The sequence below is a fragment of the Gigantopelta aegis genome, chromosome 1 (assembly GCF_016097555.1).
Source record: "Gigantopelta aegis isolate Gae_Host chromosome 1, Gae_host_genome, whole genome shotgun sequence".
Taxonomy (NCBI): Eukaryota; Metazoa; Mollusca; class Gastropoda; order Neomphalida; family Peltospiridae; genus Gigantopelta; species Gigantopelta aegis.
The window spans coordinates 1,580,707-1,595,954 of record NC_054699.1 but is presented as its reverse complement, the minus strand read 5'-3'; the positions used below and the strand labels follow the sequence as shown (position 1 = coordinate 1,595,954).

The 15,248-nt window shown below is 37.1% G+C and overlaps 1 protein-coding gene across 3 annotated transcripts in view; it reads left to right on the top strand.

Annotated features, from left to right (window-relative positions):
• Positions 1–9,742, top strand: part of LOC121369038 (malignant fibrous histiocytoma-amplified sequence 1 homolog) — a 39,706-nt gene extending 29,964 nt beyond the window's left edge. Inside the window, exons 1-3 of one of the 3 annotated variants that reach the window (XR_005957546.1) lie at positions 3,975–4,034; positions 4,661–4,734; positions 8,196–9,742. Coding sequence is in view for 2 of the 3 variants with exons in the window: in XM_041493865.1 (XP_041349799.1) it covers positions 4,661–4,734; positions 8,196–8,210 (89 nt within the window). In the remaining variant the exon portion in view is untranslated. Of the gene's footprint in view, positions 1–3,974; positions 4,035–4,660; positions 4,735–8,195 lie in introns of those variants that run through there. The other 2 variants (XM_041493865.1, XM_041493856.1) reach the window with 2 other exon arrangements.
• Positions 9,743–15,248: the final 5,506 nt, after the last annotated feature.

The window sequence follows — 15,248 nt, the reverse complement described above, 5'->3', positions numbered from 1 at the left end:
CACAGACAGAGACAGAGAGAGAGAGAGAGAGAGAGAGAGAGAGAGAGAGAGAGAGAGAAAGAGAGAGAGAGATGTAGACTTACCTTTTTGCTTTCATTCTTCATCATGAATACATTCCAACCAAGTAATTATAATGAATTTGCACAAAATGATACACCTGATTAGATTGCTTACGCCAGGAGTAAAAAAGAAAACGCTAACGAGTTCAAAGCAATTCATCAATGTCTATAATATTGCTGGTCACGCTTTAAACGGCCAATCCGAGATGTTCATACAGAATGACTCGTCTACTTACATTTATTGCTCATCTTCGAATCTGAATGCGCTGTCACAGTATGATACGGTAATTATGGCAATTAACCACGGCAATAGGCAATTCTGAGGAGATTGCCGTGGTGTTTTCAGTTTTCCGAGGCATTTATTTTGCAGTGGAAATTATAACAAAAAAGTAATATAACTTTTCTCAATTAATTTTATTTATTTATGTTTTGTACTCTTGACAAATTAAACTCCTCCTTTACATGTTAACCCCAAAATATGCCGTGGAAATTGACGAATTCTTCTTTTTTTTTGCTGTGGCGATTTTCTTTTTTGCAATGGTTGTACAATGCTCAACATTTGAGGTTCTGTAACTTGCACTTGCAATCCTTGTTTGAAAAATAAGAGAAAGGGGGTTCGGGATCCCCTGGTAAAAAAAAAACCCTCCTCTAGTCCGGCCCTGAATTACAATCTAAACCAAGGGTGACATAAGTCGCGTGTTCAGAAGGCGGAACGCTCGCGGACATTTTCACTTGTGTCATCGTCTTCTGTCATATCCCATTCATAAACACGCCTAAGGTCATTTGATGTGACGTAAACTGAAGGGGTCATTTGATGTGACGTAAACTGAAGGGGTCATATTTCTGTCACAGTCGAGACATTTAACACATAGACAACCGCTATTTCACAAGAACGCGCTTTAGTATAACGTAGACGTTGAAACAGTCTAAAATATTCTAAGAACTTTATTGTTTATAATCTTGTTTTTTAATGTAGGCCCTAACTTGGTAGATTTTTTTAAAATATCAGTTGTTATCATGTAACAGTACATGTAACAGTAGTTACAGCTTGTTTAGATTAGTAAAATCACTTACACGCATACAGTTTTGCTGTTTCTTTATATGTAATTACTTTTGTCACTTTATTTCGACGTTATAGATGTGGTTTGATATTACAGCAAAATAAATCAGGGGACAAATATCAGGTTATCTCTCTTCATTAAATCTGACACATATACTGATAAAATGTAATGCTATGTTATATAGTGTTCATTAGAATAGATGCTATAAATTTCGAAAACTTTGGTTTTAAGTTGTCAGATGTTATAGGCACAAACGCTTTGTACCGATTGATTGGACATTGAAAATCAACAAATTGTAAACTTAATAAACAACAATACTTAAACTTTATTTACGTTTCAGGCACTATGGAGTGGGATGTTTTCATTTTTAGCTTTGGTTATATATGCAAAACTAAAAACAAAACGTAAAAGATTAATGACGAATAAAAAAGAGAACCGTTAAAGGGACATACCCTAGTTTCAACCCGTGAAAAGTAACACTAAGTTTAGTTAATCTACAAACCTGAAACACATTTGGATAAAGTTACAATTGAGTGACTTTGATATGGTGAAATATCCTCTGAAAACGGACTAAAACTCGACTCCATAACTGTTACTTCTCAGACGCACGTGCGGTTTTTAAAATATGAGAATGATATGATATTTGTGATATGAAAAACATCAGGATGACCAAAAACAGTTCGAATGTACGGAAATGGATAATCTAAACAATAAGATCTAAATAATGTCTGATTTCAGTTATCAAATATGGCTGTAATAGTAAAAAAAATATGCCTTAGTGTTTAAAAACTAGGGTATGTCCCTTTAAAAGTTGAAAGTACTATTCTAAGGTCGTTTTGGTTAATTCAATATAAATATTTATCACCAAAAGAAACCCGAACATAATCATTTATCAACCTGTAACTCTAAATTTAGTTTTTCTAAGAAGGGACGAACGCATATATATTTAAATAATAAGCAAAAAACGTCATGATCTCGGAAAAATCATATGATAACGTAAAATTGTTTATTTATAGGCATTTTGGCGGCCATATTGGAATAATGCAAATAAGGAAGTGTCAGATCAAACTAGAAATTCAGTAAACACCTTCCCCACACGCCCAAAACATGTTTGTGTTTGAACAGGTCAAGAATGTTCTCTGGATTATATAACATTACAAAATTCAATACTTTGACCGCGATATTTGCTTTATGCAAATTAGACATATGTTTTCATGGAGGATTTTGGTGGATGTTTAGTATGTTGTCCACATACCAACCCTAAAACGAACTGTGAAGAAAATTAAGATTCGGGGGATATACCGTTATGCTTTCACAGAATTGATTGTAATCAAGTAAATCTATTCCAATTACAAACTTTCTTTTGGTGATTAGGATATGTATGAAACCTGATGAAGTTTGAAGACCCTCTTTTTGTTTGATTGCTTTATTTTGTGATTGTACGTTATGCAAACATAAAAAAGTGATATTGAATGTCAACTGATGTTCCAATTCGTAAAACATCATTGTTGGCACATAGCCTTACGCTTAGCACTGTATCCATCAATTCTATCAGACCGAAATATGAACTATACTCTGTTTGTAATTATAAACTAATCTTTTTTTTAATATTCGATAGTAAAGGTAAAGCACATGTCGACAGGGAGTTTCGTCTCTCAGTGTTTAGACCAAGGAAGAAAGGAGGAAGGAAGGAATGTTTTATTTAATTACATACATTTTATTCACGGTCATATGGCGTCGGGTATATGGCCAAGGACCACACATGATGATGACAGAGAAAACACGTTGGCCACTCCATATTTTTTATTACCAGCAAGAGATCTTTTATATGCACCATCCAACAGACAGGATAACACATACCACGGCCTATGTTACACCAGTTGAGGAGCATTGGCTGGAATGAGATATAGCCCAGTGGATCGACCCTAGTTAAATTGGACCAAGTGTTGTGATTCACACATGCTGGACACATAATAGATGTTGGTTAAACACTTGTATGTTAACGTTAATTTCCATGCTTCTATACAATTAAACTTTAAGTAACCAGTCCTAGCCCTGTGCTTCTATACAATTAAACTTTAAGTAACCAGTCCTAGCCCTGTGCTTCTATACAATTAAACTTTAAGTAACCAGTCCTAGCCCTGTGCTTCTATACAATTAAACTTTAAGTAACCAGTCCTAGCCCTGTGCTTATATACAATTAAACTTTAAGTAACCAGTCCTAGCCCTGTGCTTCTATACAATTAAACTTTAAGTAACCAGTCCTAGCCCTGTGCTTCTATACAATTAAACTTTAAGTAACCAGTCCTAGCCCTGTGCTTCTATACAATTAAACTTTAAGTAACCAGTCCTAGCCCTGTGCTTATATACAATTAAACTTTAAGTAACCAGTCCTAGCCCTGTGCTTATATACAATTAAACTTTAAGTAACCAGTCCTATCCCTGTGCTTATAAAACTTTTAAAGTCTAGACTAAAGACTTTAATAGAGTCTGGGGGCTGGAGTTAGCTCAGTCGGTAGAGTGCTCGCTTTAGGTGCTTGCGTTGCAGGATCGAACCACCTCGGTGGATCCATTCAACTGATTGGGTTTTTCTCCTTTCAACCAGTGCACCACAACTGGTCAAAGGCCCTAGTATGAGCTTTCCTGTCTGTGGGAAAGTGCATATAAAAGATCCCTTGCTGCATTAGGAAAAATGTAGCGGGTTTCCTCTGATGACTACGTGTCAGAATTACCAATGTTTGACATCCAGTAGCCGATGATTAATTAATCAATGTGCTCTAGTGGTGTCGTTAAACTCTAAAGCCATGGCAACGCTATACAAATGTTATGTGTGTGACGTCACTGGAGATTTGAGTTCAGCGCGTGCCCTGGGCACATATCTCAGCTATTTGAATTGTTTGTTCAGGACAGTCAGGTATGGTTAGTGGTTAGTCAGAGAGAAGTCAGTGTAGTGATCGTACACTTCCCCGCTGATCTGCTAAAGCACATTCTGTGTTGGAGCCGGTACCGGACTGTGAATCCAGTACCTACCAGCCACATGGCTTAACCACTGCTCTACTGATGCCATAGATTACACAGCGTGTTGATATGTTGATGGACAAATGGAAATTATAGCTCCAACTTCCAGTACATTTAAAATAATTATCCATTTCTGTTTCTTACTCTGACACCACATTCGTCGATTTAAGTTTTCTGGGTTTTTTTGTGTAATCTTGATCTCGTGTAAATTCGTGTTCACCATATCGACGCTCTTAGGATGGAATATCCTTTTTTTTTATTATTATTATTATTATTGTTGTTTATTTTTTTTTTATTATTATTATTTTGTTGTATTAAAAATTGTTACACTTGTGGATAGCACTAGCTGGAAGCGATTATACACGAGTTTGTTATAACTATATCATTGCTTTTTAGTTTTGCATGAATGAACTATGTTATTTAAATGTTGGGGAGTGGGTACGCGAAATGTGGGCCATGTCGTAGGAAACCAGTTTGATATTTTCCTTACAAGATGTTCATTGTAAGCCACTTCTCTTCCAGTTCCCGGGATTATCAAAACCCTTCGTAAAATGCGTCTAGCACGAACTTTAGCAATTGAGAAAAAAGAGGTAGATGTAAGTAACGAACGCTCTGACGTCAGCATGTTGACCTTTGACCCTTTGTGTTTCATAATCTATAATAAAAAAATGCACCTTTCTTGAGTGAGCCTCATTTGTACCTATCATTTGCTGTTCGTATGTTTTCCGTGTGCTATTGACATATAATTATGTATAATGCAAGTAGTGACGTCGTCATATTGTTCACCTATGACGTCATTTTCTTAATATCCTAATTTGGAATGCTCACATTTTAGTGGATCTGGTTCTACCTGCATGATTTGTTATATACTAATGTATAATAATAATAATAATAATAATAATAATAATTGTTCAGAATGTGTTTGTTTTTAACATTGCTTATTGTTATGCATATTCATTAACACGCCTTGTTAGTGGCTTAATAATTTCTGTTTTAATTATTTTCATACTTAACATACTAATGTTTATTTTATGTTACAACCTTTATTGCCAAATTACAAATGTATATCTGCTATCAAACACATTTATTTATTGTATTTTGCCACAATGTGTACAATTCTTGTCACAGCTTCTGCAACACTCCAAATCCCCGATTCTTTCTCTAAGTTTCATCGAAAGACCATGAATCTTTCCCTGGCTTCTCTACAAATGACTCTGATTCCTTATTCGAGTTCTCTCAAACACATTCATTCTTTCCCTGGCATCTTTCTAAATCACTACTCTTTCCCAAAGTTCTCTCAAATATTATGATTTTCCCCTAGCTTCTCAAAGTTTCTGATTCTTTCTCTAACTTCTAGCTTCTGTCATTGTTCATAATTATTTTATAACTCTCAAATATTATGATTTTCCCCTAGCTTCTCCAAGTTTCTGATTCTTTCTCTAACTTCTAGCTTCTGTCATTGTTCATAATTCTTTTATAACTCTCAAAGGTCATGATCGTTTCTCTACATCCACAGTTCATGGGCTTTTTTCTCTGGTTTCTCTCACAGTTCATGATTTGTTTTCTCCAGCTACTGTATTTCTCTTTAAATGGCCACGGTTCGTTTTCTATCTTCTCTCATCATTGTTCACTTTCCATTCTCTGTAAAATCATGATTTTGTCATCTAGTACATCTCAAAGTTCATTATTTCTTTTCTAGTTTATCTCAAATTTCAGTATTCCTTTTTTAGTTACCCTCAAACTTCATGATTCTTTCTCTGGTGTTTCTCAAACTTCATGAATATTTATCTTGTTTCTCTCAAATGTCATGATTCTTCCCCTAGGTTTGTTCAAAATTCATGATTCTTCCCCTAATTTCGTTTAAAATTCATGATTCTTCCCCTAGTTTCGTTCAAAATTCATGATTCTTCCCCTAGTTTCGTTCAAAATTCATGATTCTTCCCCTAGGTTCGTTCAAAACTCATGATTCTTCCCCTAGTTTCGTTTACAATTAATGATTTTCCCCTTAGTTTCTTTCAAACTTCATGATTCTTCCCCTAGTTTCGTTCAAAATTCATGATTCTTCCCCTAGGTTCGTTCAAAATTCATGATTCTTCCCCTAGTTTCGTTTAAAATTAATGATTTCCCCCTTAGTTTCTTTCAAACTTCATGATTCGTTCTCTAGTTTCTCTTTCTCTAATTTTTCTCAAACTTCGTGATTCGTTCTATAGTTTCTTTCAAACTTCATGATTCTATTTTTCTGGATTCCATCTCTCGTGAGTATGCACGACTCTTGTATTTGGTAACTGTATACAGTTTATTTTAATTAGTTTTCTACTATATATAATAATGACATGTATTTGGTAACTGTATACAGTTTATTTTAATTAGTTTTCTACTATATATAATAATGACATGTATTTGTCGAGTGTTATTTCTTGAGTTATTAACGGTGCGTATTAATTATTTATTACAATGATACTATGTGTCTATTGATTATTGATTATAATGATACTGTGTGTCATTTTTACAGTCTTGGTTTACAATGATAATCAAATGGGCTGTAGTTAACATTTTTCAGGGGTTGTTATTGACATTATTTATTAACTGTTTTTTCATCAGTTAATGTTACAAATCAAAGCCTTATTATTTTATGAAATAGCAATTGAATTGTTTTTTGAAAACTATAACTGGAATTATTTTATAAAATATATTTTTAATATATTTTATTGTTCTATTAAATATGAATGATATTATTTTATGAAATATAAATTGCATTATTCATGATACATAAAATGTAATATTTTATTTTCAGTTTTTACTAACGTGAATGTGTTGATTTACACGTAAACAAAATTAGATGCATACTTGCATGCATACTTAAATACTTGTGTGCATGAATGCATCCATACATATATAGACACACACACACACGCGCGCGTGCACACGCACACATACACACACACGCATACACACGTGCACACACACACACACATACACACATACATACATACATACATATGTTATACAGTGGTCGCCCTTGGTCAAGAGAAAAAGTCGCCACATTGTTTTTAAAAAATCGACAATTTCAGAATTTCGTAGCCACTCTAAGAAAAAATTCGCCACATCTATTTTACATAACAATCGATAAAAAAGCCCATGTCTTTTTGTACTTTTATATTTATCACATCAAATACATGTCAGATATAAACATTTCAAGTACATTCATCTTAAAACTATTACTTTTTAATATATCAATTAATAAAGCTTTGTTTTAAATGTGTGTATCCAGGAACCTGTCGGCTTTTTTTCAATTACATTCACCATCCATGGGTCCACATAAAATGTTCTGTATTTACTCTATTAGTGCATTAATTAATGCATCTAAGAAATAATTAGGGTCGGCTCTTTTTTTCTAGGTAAGGTTAGGTTCCCGGAAACAATACAAGTTTTATTTTAAGGCCTAAAACAAAACATGTCATTCAATATTTGTATATTTCATTACATCAAATACATGGCACATTGATCTTAAAACATACTGTATTAGTTTATTGTAAGCGGACATTTTTACAGGGAGGGGGTTATGTCTAGACTGGCGACCGATATATATATATATATATATATAGATTTACTTACTATGAAAATACACCGCATGAAGTAGGAATTAAATAACTACACGGAAAAGGAAAACAAACTTGTTGAGAACGGTTAATTTAATACATTTCAGTGGTATTTTTCCTGGAGGCGACATATCAAAAGTTGATTTATAGTTAACTGTGAAGCACACATTCGTTAATTAGCAGTACAGACGGAAAAGCAAAAGAAACAACAACAAATGTTTTAAAAGACTACATGTGGCAACCTGTAATATGGGGCCAACTGTCTTAAGCGGCCATTTGTATCTAGTCCCTAGTGTAACCGCTTAAGACAGGTTCGATTGCATATATATACATACATACATACATACATGCACACACACACACACACACACACACATACATACATACATACATATATCAATACATCAATACACACACACACATATATATATATCACGTTTCCTGTTTCTCTTCCACAGACGACGTCCTCCTGACTTTACGGCGGCGTAAAGGTCGACGACGACGTGGTGCCGCCATTATCGGTGACATCAATGTCATTTCCGGTATGAATTCTAGAACTCGCAGACGGGAAGCTATAGGTTTACCGGATCTAGAGCTACTGCGAGGATTGGGCAGTTTCCTCGGGTCACGTGATCTAAAGCCGGATGAGACTAAGATGGTAGAATGACGTAGCAGTAACTATGACTCGACACAAACTGAACAAACTTTCAGTCTTGGGACTCGATTGCTAGATCAATCTCAAATGTATTTTAAGTGATTTAAATAGTGAACGATATGAAAGGTAATTATTTACCTGTGTTTATGCTGAATGTCATTCATAAACAGGTGTGTTTACTAGGGTTACTGTGGAATGTCATAAAACGTGATGCATGTACGTTATAAAAACAATTCAGGAAAAGAGATATATTTTCAATGTAAAAAAATTAATATTTAAAAATGACATTGTGTTAATGCCGAATGTCATGAAAAACAACAACATTAATAGTCACATATATTTGTGTTAATACCAAATGTTATAAAAGTTATGAGTGGAAATGTGATATGTAACGCGATGGTTTTTCATAGGAATAAAAATGTCATAAAAATTATAATTACGTTTAATGTTAAATTTCATGAAACGAAGTTGGCGTGTTTGAATGATTAATGTCATAAATTATATTTATGTCTGTCGTGCTGAATGTCAGGAAAAACGACATTTACGTTTGTTCAGTGTCGTGAAAAAACCCCAAACATATTTTGAGTGCGAATGCTGAATATCATGAAAAGTGACATGTTAATCTTCAGTATCATGAACATATTTTAATGTGAATGCTGAATGTCACGAAAGTAATACTTCTATGTCAGACATTGTATTCTGTATTCTGTATTCCCTTCGCTTTCTGTTAAAGCGGATATTTGTGCCATTTACTTTGCGAACTGTTATGCTAGGTTCGGGCTATCAACTGTCACGACGGAGTTGGCCAACTCGAAAGTTGCGTGGTATTTCCCTCCACTCCCAGCTTACGACGGGTGTGCTCAGATTGACAACTAATCGGTCGTAGGAGTTGTATACGACGAGAATCGAGTTGTTAGAGTGTTCAGACTAGCAACTGGACAGTCGTAGAAGTCATCAGATCGGCGAGTTGGCCAACTTCGCCGTTGTATTTGGTAGTTTGAGTTTAGCATTATGCTAAACTTAGATTACCATCTGCCACAAGAAAGTTGGCCAACTTTCTGCTCTTACGATTTCTACGACTGTCCAGCGCTCTTACAACTCGATTCTCGTCGTATAACCCATTGTTGTTAGTCTGAGCGCTCTTACAACTCGATTCTCGTCGTATAACCCATTGTTGTTAGTCTGAGCGCTCTTACAACTCTGTTCCCATCGTATAATCCATTGTTGTTAGTCTGAGCGCTCTTACAACTCGATTCCCGTCGTATAACCCATTGTTGTTAGTCTGAGCGCTCTTACAACTCGATTCTCGTCGTATAACCCATTGTTGTTAGTCTGAGCGCTCTTACAACTCTGTTCCCATCGTATAACCCATTGTTGTTAGTCTGAGCGCTCTTACAACTCTGTTCCCATCGTATAACCCATTGTTGTTAGTCTGAGCGCTCTTACAACTCTGTTCCCATCGTATAACCCATTGTTGTTAGTCTGAGCGTTCTTACAACTCGATTCTCGTAGTATAATCCATTGTTGTTAGTCTGAGCACTCTTACAACTCTGTTCCCATCGTATAACCCATTGTTGTTAGTCTGAGTGCTCTTACAACTCGATTCTCGTCGTATAATCCATTGTTGTTAGTCTGAGCGCTCTTACAACTCTGTTCCCATCGTATAACCCATTGTTGTTAGTCTGAGCGCTCTTACAACTCGATTCTCGTCGTATAACCCATTGTTGTTAGTCTGAGCGCTCTTACAACTCGATTCTCGTCGTATAACTCATTAGTTGTTAATCTGAGTGCTCTTACAACTCGATTCTCGTCGTATAACCCATTGTTGTTAATCTGAGCGCTCTTACAACTCGATTCTCGTCGTATAACCCATTGTTGTTAATCTGAGCGCTCTTACAACTCGATTCTCGTCGTATAACCCATTGTTGTTAGTCTGAGCACTCTTACAACTCTGTTCCCATCGTATAACCCATTGTTGTTAGTCTGAGCGTTCTTACAACTCGATTCTCGTCGTATAATTCATTAGTTGTTAATCTGAGTGCTCTTACAACTCGATTCTCGTCGTATAACCCATTGTTGTTAATCTGAGCGCTCTTACAACTCGATTCTCGTCGTATAACCCATTAGTTCTTAATCTGAGCGCTCTTACAACTCGATTCTCGTCGTATAACCCATTAGTTGTTAATCTGAGCGCTCTTACAACTCTGTTCCCATCGTATAACCCATTGTTGTTAATCTGAGCGCTCTTACAACTCTGTTCCCATCGTATAACCCATTGTTGTTAGTCTGAGCGCTCTTACAACTCTGTTCCCATCGTATAATCTATTGTTGTTAGTCTGAGCGCTCTTACAACTCTGTTCCCATCGTATAACCCATTGTTGTTAGTCTGAGCGTTCTTACAACTCGATTCTCGTCGTATAATTCATTAGTTGTTAATCTGAGTGCTCTTACAACTCGATTCTCGTCGTATAACCCATTAGTTCTTAATCTGAGCGCTCTTACAACTCGATTCTCGTCGTATAACCCATTAGTTGTTAATCTGAGCGCTCTTACAACTCTGTTCCCATCGTATAACCCATTGTTGTTAGTCTGAGCGCTCTTACAACTCTGTTCCCATCGTATAATCTATTGTTGTTAGTCTGAGCGCTCTTACAACTCTGTTCCCATCGTATAACCCATTGTTGTTAGTCTGAGCGCTCTTACAACTCTGTTCCCATCGTATAACCCATTGTTGTTAGTCTGAGCGCTCTTACAACTCTGTTCCCATCGTATAACCCATTGTTGTTAGTCTGAGCGTTCTTACAACTCGATTCTCGTAGTATAATCCATTGTTGTTAGTCTGAGCACTCTTACAACTCTGTTCCCATCGTATAACCCATTGTTGTTAGTCTGAGCGCTCTTACAACTCGATTCTCGTCGTATAACCCATTGTTGTTAGTCTGAGCGCTCTTACAACTCGATTCTCATCGTATAACCCATTGTCTGAGTGCTCTTACAACTCGATTATAACCTGAGTGCTCTTACAACTCGATTCTCGTCGTATAACCCATTGTTGTTAATCTGAGCGCTCTTACAAATTCTCGATTCTCGTATCGTATAACCCATTAGTTGTTAATCTGAGTGCTCTTACAACTCGATTCTCGTCGTATAACCCATTGTTGTTAATCTGAGTATAACCCATTAGCTCTTACAACTCGATTCTCGTCGTATAACCCATTGTTGTTAATCTGAGCGCTCTTACAACTCGATTCCCGTCGTATAACCCATTGTTGTTAGTCTGAGCGTTCTTACAACTCGATTCTCGTCGTGTAACTCATTAGTTGTTAATCTGAGTGCTCTTACAACTCGATTCTCGTCGTATAACCCATTGTTGTTAATCTGAGCGCTCTTACAACTCGATTCTCGTCGTATAACCCATTAGTTGTTAATCTAAGCGCTCTTACAACTCGATTCTCGTCGTATAACCCATTGTTGTTAATCTGAGCGCTCTTACAACTCGATTCTCGTCGTATAACTCATTAGTTGTTAATCTGAGTGCTCTTACAACTCGATTCTCGTCGTATAACCCATTGTTGTTAATCTGAGCGCTCTTACAACTCGATTCTCGTCGTATAACCCATTGTTGTTAATCTGAGCGCTCTTACAACTCGATTCTCGTCCTATAACCCATTAGTTGTTAATCTGAGCGCTCTTACAACTCGATTCTCGTCGTATAACCCATTAGTTGTTAATCTGAGCGCTCTTACAACTCGATTCTCGTCGTATAACCCATTGTTGTTAATCTGAGCGCTCTTACAACTCGATTCTCGTCGTATAACCCATTGTTGTTAATCTGAGCGCTCTTACAACTCGATTCTCGTCGTATAACTCATTAGTTGTTAATCTGAGTGCTCTTACAACTCGATTCTCGTCGTATAACTCATTAGTTGTTAGTCTGAGCGCTCTTACAACTCGATTCTCGTCGTATAACCCATTAGTTGTTAATCTGAGCGCACCCGTCGGAAGTTGGGAGTTGGGAAAATTCCAAAGCAACTGTCGAGTTGGTCAACTTTCTGCTGACAGTTGGTAGTCTGGTCCTAGCATTAGATAACAGTAGTCTTACAATATCAACTCAAACCAATGGACGTTGTTAGCTACTGTAGTTGTTGCTTTGTACATATTTTAATTAATTTATAAATGTCAGATTAATTTATTTTTGTTTATAAATAAAGTAATTTATTTTATGTTTGATTTATTTATTTATTCATTTTTGTTGTTGTGGTGGTGGTGGTGGTGTTATTGTTGTTGTCGTGGTGGTGGTGATGGGTTTTTTATGATTTGAATGAATGAAGGAAATGTTTTATATAACGACGCACTCAACACATTTTATTTACAGTTATATGGCGTCGGACATATGGTTAAGGACCACACATATATTGAGGGAGGAAACCCGCTGTTGCCACTTCATGGGCTACTCTTTTCAATTAGCAGCAAGGGATCTTTTATATGCACCATCCCATATACAGGATAGCACATACCACGGCCTTTGATGTACCAGTCGTGGTGCACTGGCTGGAGTGAAAAATAGCCCAATGGGCCCACCGACGGGGATCGATCCCAAACCGACCGCCCATCAAGCGAGCGCTACGAGATTTGAATGAAGACAATAGTTATCTATATAATGTCAAATTTAATGAGTAGGACAGGCCAAAAACAAAGAACGTGGAAAACCTTAAAGCGACAGACCCTAGTTTTCAAACCCATGGCATATTTTTACTATTTAAGCCGTTTTTGTAACTGTAATCAGACATTACTTAGATTATATTGTTTAGATTATCCATTCCCTTACATCTCATGTGTTTCTGGTCATCCTGGTGTTTCTAATACCACGACATTTTAACTTTTCATAACGTCTATGAAGACGAGCTCTGATCTGTTGTTAAGAGTATATCCCGGTTTCAACTTCGCCTACTCTTGTTTCGCTCTATTGTAGGACCGGATTTAGCTCGGTCGGTTGAGTGCTCGCCAAACGTGCATGCGTCGCAGGATCGAACCACCTAGGTGGATCCATTCAACTGATTGGGGTTTTCCTCGTTCCAACCAGTGCACCATAACAGGTCAAAGGCCGTGGTATGTACTTTCCTGTCTGTGGGAAAGTGCATATAAAAGATCCCTTGCTGCATTAGGAAAAATGTAGCGGGTTTCCTCTGATGACTACAAGTCAGAATAAACAAATGTTTGACATCCAACAGCCGATCATTAACTAATCAATGTGCTCTAACTTTAACTATTGTAAGCTTATCCAACTGTGTTACAGGTGTGTAGATTACCCAAACTTGGTGTCCATTTTCACGGGTTGAAACTAGGGTCAGTGACTTTAAGATTCCTACTGAATGAAATACATGTACCACGTATACACTTACAGTATCCATCCAAACAAAAACGAAAATACAAAAACTGGACTGGACGAGTGTATGTTACAGATATAATATGCACTGGACTGGACGAGTGTATGTTACAGATATAATATGCACTGGACTGGACGAGTGTATGTTACAGATATAATATACACTGGGGAGTGCAAATCGAGGGGAGTGTAAATTATATGTAACACCTGTAGAGCTATATATATATATATATATGGAGAGAGAGAGAGAGAGAGAGAGAGAGAGAGAGAGAGAGAGAGAGAGAGAGAGAGAGAGAGAGAGAGAGGGGGGGGGGGAGGGAGGGAGGGAGAGAGAGAGAGAGAGGAGAGAGGGGGAGAGGGGAGGAGAGGGGGAGGGAGGGAGGGGGAGGGAGAGAGAGAGAGAGAGAAAAAGAGAGAGAGAGAGAGAGAGAGAGAGAGAGAGAGAGAGAGAGAGAGAGAGAGAGAGAGAGAGAGATTGTTTCGGGGGTTTTCTGTGTCAACCAGTGCCCCACGACTGATATATCACTAGAGTACATTGATTTATTAATCATCGGCTATTGGATGTCAAATATTTGGTAATTCTGAAGCATAGTCTTAGTGAGAAAACACGCTGCATTTCTCCATTAGTAACTTTTTCACAAGACTTGGATTAAAAGTTAAATAATTTTTATTAGACAATTTTTCGTCATTTTTATTTCGGCCATTTCGAGCCATAATTTCTCATTTCTCATATTTTTAAATTATTTTTTTCATGATCCCAAACTTACGTTACAAAATCAATATTGAGCCAAATCAAATCCTAAAATAAATCCTGGTTAGTCGGAGTACAATACAACATTTAAAACAGATTTCTGCATTTTTAACTTAGCAGCCAGTGAACGTTTTGGTGTCTGTTCCACGCTGATGTGCACGTTGAATACGGCCTTGAAAACAGCGGTGACGACAACGGCGTCTACAGCATTTCCGTGATAATGACCTAAAACAGAAGAGAGCAATGTAGTGAATTCAGTAAACTGAAAGGGACTGAACATTTGTTTACTGACATATCCACATCCGGTAGATAGATAGATAGATAGATAGATAGATAGATAGATAGACAGGCAGGCAGGCAGGCAGGCAGACAGACAGACAGGCAGGTAGGCAGGTAGGTAGGCAGGCAGGCAGGTAGGTAGGCAGGCAGGCAGATAGACAGACAGACAGACAGCCAGACCGATAGATAGATAGACCTATCGATATTTATTGTAGATAGAATTAAAGTTTAATTTGTTTAACGACCGGCCTCGGTGGCGTCGTGGTTAGGCTATCGGTCTACAGGCTGGTAGGTACTGGGTTCGGATCTCAGTCGAGGCATGGGATTTTTAATCCAGATACCGACTCCAAACCCTGAGTGAGTACTCCGCAAGGCTCAATGGGTAGGTGTAAACCACTTGCACCGACCAGTGATCCATAATTGGTTCAACAAAGGCCATG